The sequence below is a fragment of the Lytechinus pictus genome, chromosome 10 (genome assembly GCF_037042905.1).
Source record: "Lytechinus pictus isolate F3 Inbred chromosome 10, Lp3.0, whole genome shotgun sequence".
Lineage (NCBI taxonomy): Eukaryota > Metazoa > Echinodermata > Echinoidea > Temnopleuroida > Toxopneustidae > Lytechinus > Lytechinus pictus.
Window position 1 is genome coordinate 12,771,994 of NC_087254.1, and position 18,557 is coordinate 12,790,550.

Here is an 18,557-nt window from a genome sequence, read left to right on the forward strand (position 1 = left end):
TAAGCAACAAATATTTGCATTTTGAACTGACATCATTAGAGTAAGGAAATAATTTAAACTTGTTAAAATTTGATACTTATGTCAGCCAAAATCTCAGTAAGTAGTATTTGAGCTGCAAATGATTTATTATTATTTTTGTTAGTTACATGTTTATGAGTAAATCTTGCAATAAATTAACAGCTTAAAAATTGAAATGATTACATTAAAGTGATACATTCTTAACTATAATGAAAACTGTATAATCGCACTGCTGTTGCTTCTGATTAAAGAAATACTGAAGTTGGGTATGAGAAACATGGGGGTGAGTGAGATACAGTGTTTGATCAAGAGGAGAGAGAGAAAGGGAGTGAGGGAGAGAGAGATGGAGAGGGGAGTGAAGGATAGAGGAAGGGAGAGGTGTGGGGGAAGAAAGTATATGAAACTTGTATGATTTTATTAATGTTGCTATTGAATGAAGAAATGTGCAATATAGTTGGGCGAGAGAAGCATGGGGTGAATAAGAGAGAGTTTGATCAAGTGATCGATCAAGGGGGGGGGGGGGGCGTGAAAGGGACGAGGGAGGGAGAGAGGGGGTGGGAAGGGCCGCAGTAGGGGATGAGAAGACAGACATTAATGGTTGTGGGTGTATATGGGGATAAAGAGGAAGAGGAGAGAGAGAGGACCTCTTATCAAGAAAAGACAGAAGAGGAGAAAATGTCAAGAATGATATAAAAAAGTAGAAGGGGATGGGAAAGTAAAGTTGCAGAAGACTGGATTGGCAAACAATCCTGAACCAAAACGTTTCGTCTACACCCAAGTTATGCTGTGATCTGTCACAAGAAAAGTTTCCTTGTATACCCCAGGTATAATTGATGATAAAAAATATATGAGTTCAAATGTCAGGAACACAACAGCTTCAGAAAATATAATGAAGGCGAGTGAAAAAATAAAGTAAAATTAAATAATCAGTTTGTATACCATGACATCTTTTAAATGCTCTTATGGACTGCCCCCACCCTCCCTCAGGAAAAACAAACTTTTATAACGATAACAAAATTAATTTATAGAAAATAAAAAACTGAAGTAAAATGTAAAGGTCCAATTATTCATAAAAATAACCAATGAGGGGAAAAAATAGATACAGGACAGGACAGGACCTGGGCGATTAGGGCCCTTAGAGTGCATGCACTGGGATGGAATGAATGAGCACATCTAATGAAGATGACGAGATCGAGAGAAAAGGGCAGTGGCAGATGTGATGAATTAGAACATTAGCAATTCATTAAGTTTTCTATTAAAAAATTGAAAGCTAAACTAAAGAACATACTAAGCAGAAACTGATTACTTACATGAACTGAAAGAAAAATACAAAACAGTCGAAAGAACCTTTTTTTGTATTTTTGTAAGTCGAAATAACCGCACCCGGGACTTGACAAGGGCTACCCGCCATTTGGAAATTCAACCACCCCATCTCATACCGGTACCAACCACCACCTGCTGAGCGCTGCGCCTCTCAGCTCGAGGTCCACATGTCATGTCTTTCAAAAATCCCGCCGATAATAAACTAGCAGCAGAGCTCACCGTACTCGCCGGCGCGACCCTGCACCTGCCCGCTCGCTGGCGGGTCGTCCCCCCGGCGGCAGCAGGCCCGATAGATATCGCGCGCGCTACATATATACACACACGCATGCCAATGTGCTTTGAATGTCGAAGGGAAATCCACTACTCCTTAGATTGCTCCTCAAAATACAATAAATCTATCGCCTAAGTTACTGCTAACATCATGTCGTTGGACGAGTTTATCTACCTTCTCATGTTGCTCTTATCGATAGCTCTGGGACATCTTGTTAAGCATTCAAATGGGGCAAAAAACAAGCAAAATATTTGCACTGCAGTGGGCATCACTCTGGTGTTGATCTTGTGCAGATGGCAGAGTTACCATTCTATTTTTGCTACAGTTGTGAATGCACTTCTCATCAAAATTGCAGGTCCAAGGTAAGTAAAGTTAGACCCTCTCCATTTTGATTTCACCAAAATTGCATTCGTCAAACATTCACGCAGTTCCACAGCATCAGATTTTTTTTTTGCTGATTGTGAGAATACTGCCAGATTAACTGAACATATGACTGACGATCGATGCCTGTGTCCTCCCTATTTCCTACACCTTTAAACAATTTGAGATGTTAAAATAAAAACTAAACTACCAAGTAGATCTGTAGATCTAAGTTGCGTTCTAAATAAATTGTAAACGATAAAAATGAGGAAAAAGTGTGAACTGTGATAATTTTAAACTTTGTAGGCCTACGTCTTTGATAAGATTTGCAAATTTTTCCAAAAAAATGTTTGAGAGTTGAGACAAAGCCTTCAAAGGCGACATTAAAAGGCTCGTGATTTTTTCCCTAGGAAATGTCATGTATGGAGCTTTGTCTTTTCCTTCACCTATCTGGCTTTCTTCCGGGCTGCTGGATACTTTGGGCTGCAGGAACCAACATCATTCTCTAATGTGGTACAGCTTCTTCTCACTCTAAGGGTAAATAAAATCTCATTTGCTTTTATAGTAAAGGTAAAACTCTTCTTGGGAGTATTTGGGAGGAACATCGTACCAAGTACCAATGGATTGAGTTGAATTGCTTGAGTGTAGACATTTAGCATCAGTGGCACTGTGGCAGATCTATAGCTTTTTGCTAAGAGGGGGTTTAACAAGTTTGTTTGACCTAATTAGTTTGACCCACTCCTGGACCCACTAACGATGAACTGTGACATCACGAATCCTATCACCCCCCTTCCCTGTAGAATCACCACTGTTCTGCTTGCGCTACTCGTAAAGGGAAGGGGTGTTGGAGTTTGACCACACTCTCCTTTTGTAGGAGCCCAAGGTGGAGGTTTAAAACCCCTTACCCCTCCTAGATCCGCCACTGAGTGTACATGGTTGAATGAAGGAGTAGTAAATGAAAGAAATCATATCATATTAAGGAGATGTATATTAAGATTCTTATTCTAGAACAAAACTCCAAAACAATAAGATTCATTTATAAGAAATGGCATTTAAGGACGTTCCACAGTTATGTTTGTGCGCATCATGATCTGCGCATATTTTACACTATGCGCGCTGGCGTCACAATGGATGAACAGGTGATTAGCTGTGGGTATGAGCTGATATTTCTCATCATCTGCTCCCGGGGGGCCACTTACATTGACGAGTGGATACCATGCGCGACCAAAAAAACACGTAAAAAGGATGTCCTTTTCACGATAGGGCACGTTACGTACGTAACGTGATAAGGGTGTCAAAAACACAAAAATAATGAAAAAAGGGTGTCTATTTCGCTAGGAAAATTACGTGTTTAGGGTCAAATTTGCGGGAATGATAAAACAAAATTAAAATGTTTTATAAAGGATGTCCATTTTGCCCCAACACTTCGTGTTTAGAGTCCGATTTGCGCGAGGTGTAGAAAGTGGGGTCGTACTAAACCAAATAAGGTAAAGCCGACGACCGAAGGACCCGTAACAATAAAACATTCCTGTACTTGTTTAGGGGTTCATTTCAGGGAATATTTGCCAAGAGTATCGTTTTGTTTCCAATACTTTTTAAGGGTAGGGTTTCACGCGCCAATACTTGTTAAGGGGTGCATTTTCAGAATATGGAAATTACGTGTTTAGGGTGCTTTTCGAGACCCCATGGTCGCGCATGGTATCCACTCGTGAATGGAAGTGGCCCCCCCGGGCATCTGCTCTCTAACTGCAGATCCGATGCGTTATTTTATGAAGCTAAAAAACTGGAATTATTCCATGGACCACTTTAAAAAATATCTCTACAATTTCAAAATACTTTACTCTGCAGTGCTGACAAGAATCACAAATATGACCCCGAGTTTGAATAAATGGAAGAGTGGTTTTGATTTTTTGTTCACAAAGATACAAAGCATTTTGGCGTTTTTGGTGTTTTAAAAAGCACATTTGCTCTTATAGAAATTCTGATAGTTTGAAAACAAGCACATGAACCCCTATTTTTTAATGTTTGCACCTCTTATGTATACCTTCCTCTACAACTTTGCAAATTTTGGTGAAAATGACATGGATTTTGAATAAAGTGCAGCATTTATTGGACTTTTGTAGTTTGTTATTGAAATTTCAAATTTTTGAGATTTGGTTTATGTTATCTTTTATGCCATTTTTAAGATCTGACAGTGTTGTTAGACTTAAAATTGCAAACAAATAGCACTATAAATAGATTCTCAATTCTAACGATACAATTATTAACTCTCTTGCGAAATTTGATTACTTTTTCATGTATTTTGACTGAGTAATAGAGACTGAAACTCATTGTAGGGATCTTGCGAGGTCTAAAAAATGCCAAATCCTTTTGAATGCGCAATTCTTAAGAACATCCATTTGGGTGAGCTTTTAAAGCTCTATAGCAAAAAATGAAGCACATGGACCTATGTCAATTTTTGCATATTTCGAATATTCAGGTTCTAAAGCAAGGCTCGACATTAGCGGTGGCCCAGGGCCACCAGAAATTCACCTCGGGCAACCATTATTGATAAATTGTTAAGTTTTGGTGGCCCGAATCGGGCAACCAATAATTTTCAAAGTAGCGCAATTTTTCTCCCGATTTTGCACGCATTTATCAACTTTCTACAGTTCAAATTGCAACCCAGTTCGTCATGCGCCCTTTTTGTTGATCTACACACAAATACACACACACACATTTTGCATATTAGGCCTACAGCTATAGCATACAGTAGCTATTATCCAGCCAGCCGCGCCGGCCGGCTGGCGTGAGCTTTGCATGAAGCCACTGCATACAGCTGTGCTCTAGATGGAGCTGCGGTAAATATGTTGCTGCTAAGAAATCTTCCACAGAGCTTTGAAAATCTGAGTCAAAGTCACATTTTACACCAATGAAATGACATTCTACAGTCTATATTAAGAAAATTTGGTGTACCCTGATTATTTGCAAGCATTAAGAAGAGGAATTATGACCTCTCTTTTGACTACAAAAGACCGATTTCCAAATGAATTAATACACATAAAAACACATAGGCAAGTACATCACAGTCCCACGTGTGCATTTGTATGTATGTTGATACTTGGTTTCTTTCGAAGCTGTGTCTTTTCTAGCCAAAAATAAACAGACAGTTTCTTTCTTTCTTGTTTATAAATGACTTCTTAAACCACTCTTGAGGAAGTAAATACTTTGGGAAGGCATTTCATTGATATGAAATGTGAATTTTTCCAACATTTTGGCAAATATAGGGAAGGACTTTTCTCACACTTTTTTTCCAGATATAACTTTTGCCGTTTTCTTATTTTTTTTTCTTTCATTTTTTTACAGTGGTTAAACCATTCATACCCCTTCCCATTGAATATGCCTGATTATATAACTCAAACGAAGATTCTTGCCATCTGATTGGTTGAAAGGTGTTCAATATTTGGTCCATTTTTTACTGCGTGCATTTTGTAATTTTCCATTGCACGGTGACCGTGCATTTTTTATTTTTCCATTGCACGGTACGCGCGCTAGCGCTCGCTCAGTATAATCCTTGTATGTCTACTTATTGTGTATGTGTGTGTGTGTGTTCGCGCGCATGAAGTAAGCGCAGATCAAACTGACTGTGCGCACTCGACTCAGATCCATGAAGCAATGCGCGTCACAAACATGAAAGCAAAGGGCTGATGAGCTGTCGATACATGGTGTTATCCACCGACTAGCAATTATCAGAGAAAAATTAGTTGCTGGAAATAGGCCAACCTAATCTTTATCTTGTTATTCCTTTTTTTACATTTTAAAAAACTTTGTAACTTATATGAGTTATATAAAACAAATAATGAATGCAAATATTTGTGCAATGGAAAGAATATTTACATTCGATGAAAGATTAAAAGTTCCATTCAACTCGGCTAACGCCTCGTTGAATGGAACTTTACATCTTTCATCTCATGAAAATATTCTTCCCATTGCACGCATACACATTCATTATCTGTATATTAAAAAATATGTTTCTACTGAAAAAAAAAAAATAAACTAAAGGATATAAAAATAGAAATGTGCCATTCCCAGAAGGTAAGTGAAAATTATTTGCTTGGCTTTTACTTATATTCCAGTCAGAATAGATTGTTGCCACAGCTGTTAAAAAAATATTCGTTATGGCTTTTTAATTTTCCCCTTTTCCCCATGTTTATATTAATTTTGTTTTATTCATTTTTGTCTCACCTGCATAGCAGAGTGAGACTATAGGCGCCGCTTTTCCGACGGCGGCGACGGCGGCGGCGGCGTCAACACCAAATCTTAACCTGAGGTTAAGTTTTTGAAATGACAGCATAACTTAGAAAGTATATGGACCTAGTTCATGAAACTTGGCCATAAGGTTAATCAAGTATTACTGAACATCCTGCCTGAGTTTCATGTCACATGACCAAGGTCAAAGGTCATTTAGGGTCAATGAACTTAGACCATGTTGGGGGAATCAACATCAAAATCTTAACCTAAGGTTAAGTTTTTGAAATGTCATCATAACTTAGAAAATATATGGACCTAGTTCATGAAACTTATACATAAGGTTAATCAAGTATCACTGAACATCCTGCATGAGTTTCACATCACATGACCAAGGTCAAAGGTCATTTAGGGTCAATGAACTTTGGCCGAATTGGGGGTATCTGTTGAATTACCATCATAACTTTGAAAGTTTATGGATCTGATTCATGAAACTTGGACATAATAGTAATCAAGTATTACTGAACATCCTGTGCAAGTTTCAGGTCACATGATCAAGGTCAAAGGTCATTTAGGGTCAATGAACTTTGGCCAAATTGGGGTATTTGTTGAATTACAGCCATAAATTTGAAAGTGTGTTGGTCTAGTTCATAAAACTTGGACATAATAGTAATCAAGTATCACTGAACATCCTGTGCGAGTTTCAGGTCACATGATCAAGGTCAAAGGTCATGTAAGGTCAAAGAACTTTGGCCACGTTGGGGGTATTTGTTGAATTGCCATCATATCTCTATAAGTGTATTGGTCTAGTTCATAAAACGTGGAAATAAGAGTAACCAAGTATCACTGAACATCTTGTGCGAGTTATAGTAGTTTTCAAAATCAGCACTGCTGCTATATTGAATCGCGTGATGCAGGTGAGACGGCCAGAGGCATTCCACTTGTTCTTTCACTTTCTTTTCTTTTTTTTCTCTCTAAATTTTTTCTTTTCTTTTTTTCCCCTGTTCTTTGTTTTTGTCTCACCTGCATAGCAGAGTGAGACTATAGGCGCCGCTTTTCCGACGGCGACGGCGGCAGCGGCGTCAACACCAAATCTTAACCTGAGGTTAAGTTTTTGAAATGACAGCATAACTTAGAAAGTATATGGACCTAGTTCATGAAACTTGGCCATAAGGTTAATCAAGTATTACTGAACATCCTGCCTGAGTTTCATATCACATGACCAAGGTCAAAGGTCATTTAGGGTCAATGAACTTAGACCATGTTGGGGGAATCAACATCAAAATCTTAACCTAAGGTTAAGTTTTTGAAATGTCATCATAACTTAGAAAATATATGGACCTAGTTCATGAAACTTATACATAAGGTTAATCAAGTATCACTGAACATCCTGCATGAGTTTCACATCACATGACCAAGGTCAAAGGTCATTTAGGGTCAATGAACTTTGGCCAAATTGGGGGTATCTGTTGAATTACCATCATAACTTTGAAAGTTTATGGATCTGATTCATGAAACTTGGACATAATAGTAATCAAGTATTACTGAACATCCTGTGCAAGTTTCAGGTCACATGATCAAGGTCAAAGGTCATTTAGGGTCAATGAACTTTGGCCAAATTGGGGTATTTGTTGAATTACAGCCATAAATTTGAAAATGTGTTGGTCTAGTTCATAAAACTTGGACATAATAGTAATCAAGTATCACTGAACATCCTGTGCGAGTTTCAGGTCACATGATCAAGGTCAAAGGTCATGTAAGGTCAAAGAACTTTGGCCACGTTGGGGGTATTTGTTGAATTGCCATCATATCTCTATAAGTGTATTGGTCTAGTTCATAAAACGTGGAAATAAGAGTAACCAAGTATCACTGAACATCTTGTGCGAGTTATAGTAGTTTTCAAAATCAGCACTGCTGCTATATTGAATCGCGTGATGCAGGTGAGACGGCCAGAGGCATTCCACTTGTTTCTTTCTTCATTTTCTTTTGTTTTATTTCACTTATTTCTTTTATTATTTTTGTTTTCTTTTTGTAATATACTTTTTGAAAATTATTTTAATTTGTTCTAATTTTGCAGCATATTTTTCTGTGATTTTCTCCTGCTATAATATGCTGCAAAAGAGAAAACAGAAATAAACTGGATTTGGGGCCTGCATAATCTAGGTTTTAGGATTCAAAGAGGAAGAAATGAAAAACCATTGTTTTGTACATCTATCTGAGTTTGCTATGCACTATTTATTTACTTTACCAATATGAGTGTGTGTCTATACGGAGTTTAAAAAAAAAGTCCACACAACCTGCGAACAGTACAATTCATTTATTCTCTTTCAATCATTTCATTTTTACGATAGAAACAATTTATATTTTACCACAAGCCAATTAGCAAAGTAAAATAACAGCAAACAAGGTTTACATACAAGATGATAAAGTGAAAGTAACTTAGTGGCTGCAGAATTAATATTTCAGAAGTTTGTTTTATTTATTTTTAATGTGTTTCTTTATATTTTTTGGGCCACCAAACTTTAATATCGGGCCACCAAAAAAAATTATTTGATGGTTTTGGTGGCCCGAACGGGCCACCACCAAAAAGAATGTGGAGCCTTGTCTAAAGTATCTATGTGCAAAGTTTGATGAAAATGACATGGATTTCACTTTAACTGTGGAACGTCCTTAATCTGCAATCTCTTAACCCCATCTCTCTATCTGCAAGCATCATGTCTGCATTCCATGTTAACATCTTAGAACAATATAACAAAGACTACTTTGTGAAACATCTCAGCCTTGTGCAAGACACAATAATCTCCACATGTAGTCATTATTGCATTAGACCATGTGCACTGCCAATCGTTTCACTGCCATCTTAGATGTTGAAGCCATTGTCTTGCATGCATTGGTGATATGTTCAGCTGGCGCATCCCTATATCCTCCGAGGGAGGGCGCTATAAGATTTCGATGTCATATAAAGACAGCTGCCAATTAGTAGGATTTTTAAGGGGAAAGTGACACTGAATAGGATTTTCCACCTAGAAATAGGATCGCGAGGCGATTTTGGATGGTTTTTAAATGGTAAGCGGAGCTCGAGCATATGGCACTAGTGGGCCGTTGAGTTGTTATCACTCGGCAATAATTTCGGGGGCGACATTCAGATTTTATGTCGCCCCCGAAAGCATGATTTTGGGTGATTTCGAGGGCGACTTTAGGCATTTTCGCGCAGGTCAGCTATCGCGAGGCGCACTATTAATCGCGCTACCAAAATGGATTAAGGCGCGCATGTAGCGCGCGATCGCTCTCGCGCGCCTTAAAATCGATTTTTGAAACTTGTAAGAATAGTGATTTTTTACTACGTTTTTCAGAATTTAAAAGAAAATAGGATTTTAGTCTTGGAAATACAATAAAGAGAAATAAAGAATAGGTTTTTTTTCACAAGAAAATCAACTAATTATTTTGTCATTGTTCATTTTTCACTTGGATCCTAAAGTTGATTGGTGTAGCCTTTGAGATCCATGACACCTACAAGATAAGGCAAGCTGCCTCATCCAAGGAACAGGAGGAGGGGAAGGCAGGAAAGACCAAACGTTACGTACCAGTCATTATTGAACCTACTGTAGAAGAACTCTTCCACTATTGCTTCTGCTTTGTTGGTCTCCTAACAGGTACTGACTTCAATTTTTTTTTCTCTCCTATTTTCTTTAAATTGTTAGGAAATGTCCCTTTTTAGGCAACTTGTCAAAGTCTGTGCCATGTATTTTAGCAGGGATCTTTTGCTAGATAAGATCAACGGATGCTACAGTGTATGCATCTTTTCATAGCAGCTTTCCTGCATCCTCCACTCTTTTGTCTATGGTGACTGTGATGGTTTGTAATGAATAGCTGCTTGCAGGATTCCTGCGGGAAGGATGCAGCTCCGACTTCTGACAAGGTGCCTCCAGAGCTTTATCATATTATTTTTTATGCATGACTTTTTTAAGTTGACACAAGAGATAAGGAGATCTTCTGCTATTAACTTGTGTTTTAATATGTCAATGGTATGTTTTTTCTTTTTACATGAAAACTTAAAAGAAGCAGATTAAAAAAACAATTTTACCACAAAAACTACCTTTCTTAGACAATGCGTAATAATAATAATAGGTATATTTACCCAGGGAAGCCACTTCAGTTCTGAAAACTCTTCTCCCAGCGGGCCCTGCTATTATTATTACTACCCCGGTTGGAACTCTTTCTATTTTTTTTGCATCATCAGGCACAGTCATTGGACAGTGTCTGTACACACATTCTATAACTTGTGTTGTAAATGTCGGTTTTCAAATTCAGGTTACCTGACTAACACCTACCCTTTCAAATCATTTTATGATATAATTTTCAGAGTATGGACATTGGCTCTATACTGCATGATCAATAAATCAATATGAATCCCAACAGTCTCTTTTGAATTTCACAATAAAAAGGTATAAAGGTACAAATATACGTATGAATACCCTATAAGGGGGTGATGAGGTGTTATCACTGTTATCATTGTAATGTCACTTTTTCCTTAGATGTTGCAATTTTATAAATACATAGTATATTCCACATAGGTCCATACTACAAGTACAAGACCTACTACGACATGCTACACCATCCAAACTCTGCATCCCTGCCGAGCATCGGGCCGATGCTGGACCGCATCAAAGTCCTTCTACCGGTAGGAATCGTCTTCATCATCTCCTCGCACTACTACACCGTGGACTATATGAAGGATGATGCTTTCTATGAGAACAGCTTCTGGTATAGGTGAGTGAAATTGTTGCTTGAATGGGTAATCCACGATGGTTTATGGCAGTGAAGAAAATACACAAGGGCGACGGGCGATTTTGCCCCCATGACAGCCAGAATTTGCAAAATGGAGTGCTGTGGGGTGATAATTTTTTCTAAAGTTGCCCCAGTATCTGCCACAAACAACCTTAAAAACATGATGTTAATATTTCATGTATAGCAGAATAACAAGGTATGCTGATATAGCATTAATTGCTTGCTAGCTGAGCAAAAGACAAAGCCCTTGAATAGATGTAAACGAACTAGGATTAATAAGACCTATGTGAGATGAGACCTAAAAAAAATCAGAAATTTCCGATAAAATCAATCACTTGGCCATGGGAGCTGGGTGGTCAATTATACATAAGTCCTTTGAGAAATTAACAATGAAGGAGTCAACTGTTTAATAGAACTTTTCATTGGTTGTCAAATTTGACTTGCAAATATATAGTGTTAGAGTCAAGATAAAACATTCGGGGAAAATGGAAATAATAATTTTGAGCTATAGAATCATTTTTTGTGGTATACAGGAGGAATTTCATGAAAACAATGGTCTTCTACAAAAGATTGCTTTTCAAATGCCCCCACACTCCAATATCACATACAAATAACAGTTGAAACTGTTTAAAAGGCCATTTCTCTGCATCTCTGAAATAGCCCAGCCCATTTATTGTGAAAAGAATTTTCCTGGTATGATCATGTTACACTTGTTTATACTATTACTGAGCACTTCATAGTTGGACATCCTGTTTCCTTATATTTAGAGCAGATGTGGTTTCATATAGGGATTAGGTTCCTGGAAAATTAACTGTTAATGTCAACATCTAATTTTTTAAAAGCATAAATCCTCCTTGGTAATGATAGCACAATTTTCTGTATAGAGAGAGAGAGAGAGAGGAAACAATGTATATTTTATTTTATAAAATCATTTTGTGGGATTTTTACGTCTTGAAATAATAAAACTTATATTAGTATACCCAATTGGATGATTGTAGTTTTAGGTACTTTGCGTTATAAATCAACAGTCATTTTTATTCATTTTATTTATATTTATAAGAAAATACAGTTTTCAGGATCCTAGAAAATACAGTTGGGCATTCACTATGTGTTACTAGCATTCAATATTATCTTAGTATTCAAAAGTTAATACGGAGTGTGGAATATCCCCAGTACAAATAGTAAGACCTCAATGTATTGAGAAATTGTTGTATATTATTATGTACTGCATCTTTTGTTCAAGGATCAAGGGGGGTGATGTTTGATTTGACTATGTGCTATACATTTGATTTATATGAATTTACAGAAAAAAACATTTTATGCTATATATTCCTTTGAAAAGGATATTTTTTTTCAATTACCTCAAAAGAATAAAGGAAATCTTTTACTGTTGTTATGGTCACTTGCAGGACGTTTTACATGTTTCCAATCTTCATTGTCTTCCGTACTCGTATGTACTCTGCCTGGCTTCTATCCGAGTGTGTTTGTATGAGCGCTACGCTAGGGGCCTACCCCAAGATCCTCAGGACTCGATGTGGGCAGGGTCCAACAATTGATCCAAAAGAATTCAGGTATTAAAGAGCGAAGGAGCTTTTTTTTTAAATTTGGAATCTCTAGTTTTATTTGCCTTAATATTCACAGATTAAAAAATATTTTGTGAATTTGAGCTTAGCTGAGGTCTAGTGAGATTGTGGTCTTTGTGATCTGGTGAGTCTTTCACAAAGCAAATGTTCATTGTTTTTCACTGGCTAATTTGCTCTGAGCCAATCAGATGCAAGAATTTTGGTAGCTTATAACACTAGCCAATGAAGATCACTGACTATTTGTTTCCATGAAACACTCTCCTGTTGTTGACTTTTTTTTCACGACTTCTGTCATGTATAAACATTAATTTTCTTTCATTTCACAAAATTCTGAACTTTTTGAAAATAAATTCATGCAAGATAAATTTGTCATAAGAACATAAATAAATACAAGGTTTGTTTGTAGAAGAAGGGGCAAGTCCCCCAAAGCAAAAAGCTTGTGGAAAGATACCTATCGGTATGAGACAGGATTTCTGGCATAAGGATGTATTGTTTCTGTCGCTTGACGATGCATAGTTCTGAGTTTAGCATCCTGATTGTTCTTTCTTTTTATTTCGTTCCCTTTCTTTACTCTACCAGTGAACAGGAGCTGGCACGTTCAGACTATGACTACGAGACGATTCACAACATTGGTGCGTACATGTGTGACTGCACCACAACATTCCGAGATGCAGTGAGATGGTGGAACATGTCCGTCCAGTGGTGGCTCAAGAATTTCATCTATGTCCGCTGTCCACTCAGAGCATGGAGGTAAACTCAAAGGCCCATATTCTGAAGTCAGGTTTAATTTAGACCATGGTCTAAGTCTGTGCTAAAATTATGGGAAGCCAAAAGTGTCAAAATTTTTATTAAGTTATATTTTTCTTATATTTACTGTGCTCTTTCCTGATTATTCAATGGTGAAGACAATCATCTATTTATACTTCCTAGACAATTATGAATGATTTGAGAGCCAAATGAGCTGAAATATGATATCTCTTCTGTTAGTGATTTATGTAACAATTGGCTATCCATACTTAAACCACAACTTTAAACCTGAGTTTAAGTTAAACCCGACTTCAGAATACTGGCCAAAGACTGGTAGTTTTTGGTCATACTAAAGATGATTTATTTTCAAGGTTTTAATTTAATGTAAAATAAATTGAAGTTATTCCTTAAACAGATATTGTTATTAACATTATCATCATCATCATCTACATAATAATTTTCATCATTATAATTTTCATCATCATTCTTCATCGTTATTTTCATCATCACCATCATCATCATCATCATCATCTTTATCAGCCTTCTTCTTCTTGATAAATAACGAATAGAAATAAATCAAATCATTTGGACTTACTGTTTGAAACAGAGAGTACAGTTTCACGTTCGGCAGAATTGGCGGGAAATTGTCGTTGCTGCTTGGCACCGACACACAATAGATGTTATTGTCTTTTTTTTCTTGATAATTTTAACACATGGGCTCCCTCCAACTGAGTTTTGTATTCTGAGAAATTATTATATAGTCAATATTGCAGAGAGTATAGAGAAGTATGGATTTCAATTAAAGTTGCTGTTGTATACACTCATTTCCAGTAATATTACCGGCGAGATCTGAGCATTATCTTTTTGTTCTCGATGCAGCACCTCCGCTACGATGCTGGTGAGTGCATTCTGGCACGGCATCCACCCAGGTTACTACCTCAGCTTCCTGACCGTCCCCCTGGTCCTATGGGCTGAAGACCTCCTCATCAAGTCCTTCCGGACAGAGCAGAACAAGGTCACCTTTGACTGGATCAACTGGTTCCTGCGCATGAGGGCGTTTGACTACCTCGCCTGCGGCTTCCTCCTCCTCAGCTGGGAGGCCGTGACACGGTACTGGGCGTCGACGTTCTTCATCGTGCACGTGGTAACGTTTATATGCATTGGGGTAGGTCTGCTGCATCTACCCAAAGCAAAGAGGAAAGCGGAAGATTCGGGTAAAGCCGTCTCTTCTTCTACAAATTCTGAAGGAAAGAGGCATTGACTGGGTAGGTTTTGATAAACATGTACTCGTATTTCTCAGTTGCAGTATTGGTTGATATTTATTAGCTTACACTGGAGAGTATCGTTTTAATTGTGTGGGCATGTTTATCACTGATGCCAATGTTTTATTATTAGCTCAAAGTCATCATTATTTGTGTAAAACCCTGTGAAAACCTCAGTGAACAATTTTTCATTCAGATATATGTTATGTACATAAACTCTTATAATATCAATCATTTACTATATTTTGATCCTATGACCAAGTTTTGCCCATTTGATTCCTGTAGGTTATTTATTGAATGTTATATTTTTGTATATAGGGATGAAAAAAAATTATATTTGTAGGTAGAACATTATGATAAAGCATAAAGATGATCATGATCATGGTAATTTGAGTGGTACTAAACTCACAATTTTCCTGTTATATTGACTTATAAATCTATTTCTTGCTGTATACATTTAAATTTTATATCTGTCCATGGCAAGTTTCCAGCTTTTATCACAATTCTGTCACCCTCATACACTTCAAATGCCGAGTGCTATGTTAGGCCATCTGCTTTAGTGGCACCTGAAAATTATGTGAACTGGGGGGTGTTTCACAAGATTTAAGTATGACTTCAAGTCATGTTTAAATGCTGACACGCACTAACGTGCAATCTTATTTATTAATATGCAGTAATGCATGTCTATTAATAAAGCATGATTTGATCAAATCGGTGATGCGACTCTGAAAAAGTTATACATAACTTTTTGTGAAGCACACCCCAGCTCGTGTGTTTAAGCAGTATTTGAGCAAAGGGAGGCCTTGAAATATCTTACATCAAGTTTTTGAGAATTATGTTAGAAATGATTTTGACCTGAGACGAATTCTTAATTTTTTTCACTTGTCGTTAGCAATATAAAAAAAAAAGAAATAAAATCAACAACTGATATTGTTTGGTTGCGCAGCTAGTTTTCCGTATGCTCCTATGGGCAGTGCTGACTTTTGCCTGCACCACAGCTTAACCAAGGGCGTGGAGCAGCGGCATCATCAATGTCTCCCTGTTCTTCTTCCTCTGGAACTACCTCGAGCTGGTTTTTCCTCAACATCCTGATTGCGCTCCATACAATAGCCAGCTCTTATTTTGTGAACTACAATTGTCTGCATTAAAAGTCTCTGATGACTTATTACGTGCATCTCTTTGGCGATTGTGCATTACGCACCTTTCTTCCCCCATCAGCTTCATGCCATACGACAGCTTTGCACAATGTTGCCATGCCTGGACAAGATGTAATTGCAAAAGTCTTGTTGATAAGGACAAGTTTCCGCGATAAACAAGAGTTGGTTTGTTGGCAGTTCGGGCATACAGAGACACTTTTGCATGTCCATTTATGTCACAAGCACCGTTCTCATCATTGGCCATATGTACACAGGGTATCTTCTTTGAGCGCCTCACGTGCCTGATTGGCATTGACCCCACATTGTTCAAATCCATCACACACGTTACAATCGCATCTTGCGCAATCATGGGGCATTGGGTATCCTTAGCACTTTTTGCAAAAGTCACCGATTGGTGCTGAAAAGGAGGTGTTCATGTTGGTAAAGATTGTATGATGATAGGTATATAAACAGCTCTGTGATCATTGAAGTTGCAATGCATTTTTTGAAACATTCAGATCTGAATGCAAATATCGCCTGTTTGGCGCATGTTCTTGTCTGTAGTGTGAGACTTGTCGGTGATAACTTTTTCTTTTATCCCTCAAGAGTATTTGTGAGGGGGGGGGGTCTTTTTTTTTACCTCATCCATCTTTTTCAACACAAAATGTCTTTGACCTGAACAATATGCTTTAAATCTGTGTGTACTGATTCAGCATTCTTGTAACCTAGAGTATTAAAAAAGAATGTCTTGCATACAGGCCAACATGCAAGTGCTAGTATCTAGGACTTGCCGGAGATGGAGTTGGATCCAAAATGAGCTCCAAATTGATGGGAATATTTTTCAGTATATAATAACCTCTACTGAGCTTGACCTTGATCTTTGCCCCCCCAAAAAACCTTTTATCAGATCATCGACAGACATCCCTATATGCATACACAAGGTCAATTGAAGTTTGAAGTAAATTCGTCAAATGTTTTTTCAGTCTGTTGTTGCCAGAACGAAAAGGGGACAGATGGACAGACAGACACCCTAGAACTAAATGCCTCCGGCATCCACCTTCGGTGGGCGATGGCATAACAAAGCAGATAAGGTCTGATAAGTAGGCCTACTTAGCTGTGTTATTCTCCAGATCATCACTGGCATGTCCAACGTGGGTTGAGCTTCGGATCTGTCTGTTGTCACGGGTTAGAGCTGCTTGGAAACCAGGAGTAAAATGAATTGGATATCAGAGAATTGATATTGAAAATAAATTGAGGCATTTTTCAAACCGTCTTTAACAAAATTCCATTTCTTTTTTTTAACCCAACTGCACTTTTGTTGTCTTTGATCTTTTAACTCAATTTTCTGTAGTCCATCTGTGTGCTAACAGAATTTGCTCCTCCTGATTACCTTCCTTTCCCCCACCCTGCACATGTCGCTATCAACCACTAATTTAGTGAGAAACAACATTAATGCTTAACTCTTATCCAACTGGCCTATTTGAGAGCCAAATGAGCAATGACACACTGGTTAACAAAATAAATTCAGTAAAATATTTTAATGTTGCCCAATCTGGCCTTATGATATACCAAAATAAAGCTAATGATATAATCTTTCTTTTGACACAAATTATTTTGAATAATTTGCATATATTATAATATCATATGCAAATTAGCACTTCTGCATATTCATGCAAAGACAGGTATTTTGGGCAAAAATCATATTTGATCATATAATTGAAAGGGAAATATAACTCAAAATATAGTCAAACTTGCATGGAATATTCTTTGAAGTATGTATAGTAAAAATAGGGGTCATTTTGTATATAAACATTATTGATGAGTTGTGAAGTAGGACATATTACATAATATTCAAATACGGGTAAAATTTTGTTAAAAATGCCTATACCAAAGTAGCTCACAAAAAAAATCTTTAAAATAAATGAATGATTTCTGCTCTTAGTAAGATGCTTTTTATGACAATAAGTATCTTTAGATAAAGGAAGAATGCTATATAGTAATAAAAAAAATCACAATATCAGATATTTTATGCAAATTACTTCTTATGAATATTGATGAACGCATTGTTCAGGTGAAACAAAGTCTTTTCCTACAAAGGGGAGTATGCAAAAAAAATATCCAAACCTCATGAGAATGAAGTATGAGTTATATTTTCAAATTATGAAATATCATATTTGTTTGTTATTTCCTTATTTATGATTCAAAGGTTTGTGAAATATGACACTTTACATGATATTTAAATACATAAGTGTGAATTCCGTTCAAGAAAATACATGTACATAACTACATATACACCAAAGTTGAATAAACAAAAAAATACATAGAAAAAGAAAACAAGTGATTCCTGCCTCATACATGATAGATAAATGTTTCTTCTGTACTTTTTTTAAACAATTGTTACAAAATTTGCATATCTAATGTCATGAATATTGATGAGATTGCGTAAAATAACATGTACCCACGAATAATTGTTTGTACAGTACAATAAAAAGATATAAATTATGGCAATGAGCCTTGCAAAATATCACATGTGTTTGGTGCAGTTTTTATTACAAGTGACTCGGATGTCAAACTGTCTTTCAGTCTCTATTTCACACTGTCTTTCAGTCTCTATTTCACACTGTCTTTGAAGGAGGGATCTGTGTGAAAAGTATAATAGCAGTTTCTCTTCTTGTTCATACAGAGATGGACATCACACCTCAAACATCGTACATATGATTTGTAGGCATTTTTCTTCATTGTTTTTGCACACACTTTGCAATCTAGTCTGTCTACACTGTCCTCTGGAAGGTGGAAGAATTCTGGGTCATTTGCTGGTACAGGAACAGCCGCTGCCTGTGGT

At 37.1% G+C, this 18,557-nt stretch overlaps 1 protein-coding gene across 1 annotated transcript; it reads left to right on the forward strand.

The window, feature by feature from the left end:
- The first annotated feature begins 1,448 nt into the window (after positions 1–1,448).
- On the forward strand, positions 1,449–18,288 carry LOC129269126 (lysophospholipid acyltransferase 7-like). The gene is made up of 7 exons (XM_054906583.2): positions 1,449–1,974; positions 2,383–2,509; positions 9,678–9,852; positions 10,774–10,969; positions 12,397–12,558; positions 13,150–13,320; positions 14,197–18,288. The coding sequence occupies exons 1-7, from the start codon at positions 1,763–1,765 to the stop codon at positions 14,576–14,578; spliced, it is 1,425 nt and encodes a 474-aa protein (XP_054762558.2). The 5' UTR covers positions 1,449–1,762; the 3' UTR covers positions 14,579–18,288.
- The last annotated feature ends 269 nt before the right edge of the window (positions 18,289–18,557 follow it).

What these genes read in the sequence shown, in the direction of transcription:
- LOC129269126 (XM_054906583.2), top strand. Translation starts at nt 1,763, where the DNA reads ATGTCGTTGGACGAGTTTATCTACCTTCTCATGTTGCTCTTATCGATA. An exon ending in ATCAAAATTGCAGGTCCAAG is followed by an intron (nt 1,975 to 2,382) that starts GTAAGTAAAGTT and finishes TTTTTTCCCTAG; the next exon opens with GAAATGTCATGTATGGAGCT. An exon ending in AGCTTCTTCTCACTCTAAGG is followed by an intron (nt 2,510 to 9,677) that starts GTAAATAAAATC and finishes TGGATCCTAAAG; the next exon opens with TTGATTGGTGTAGCCTTTGA.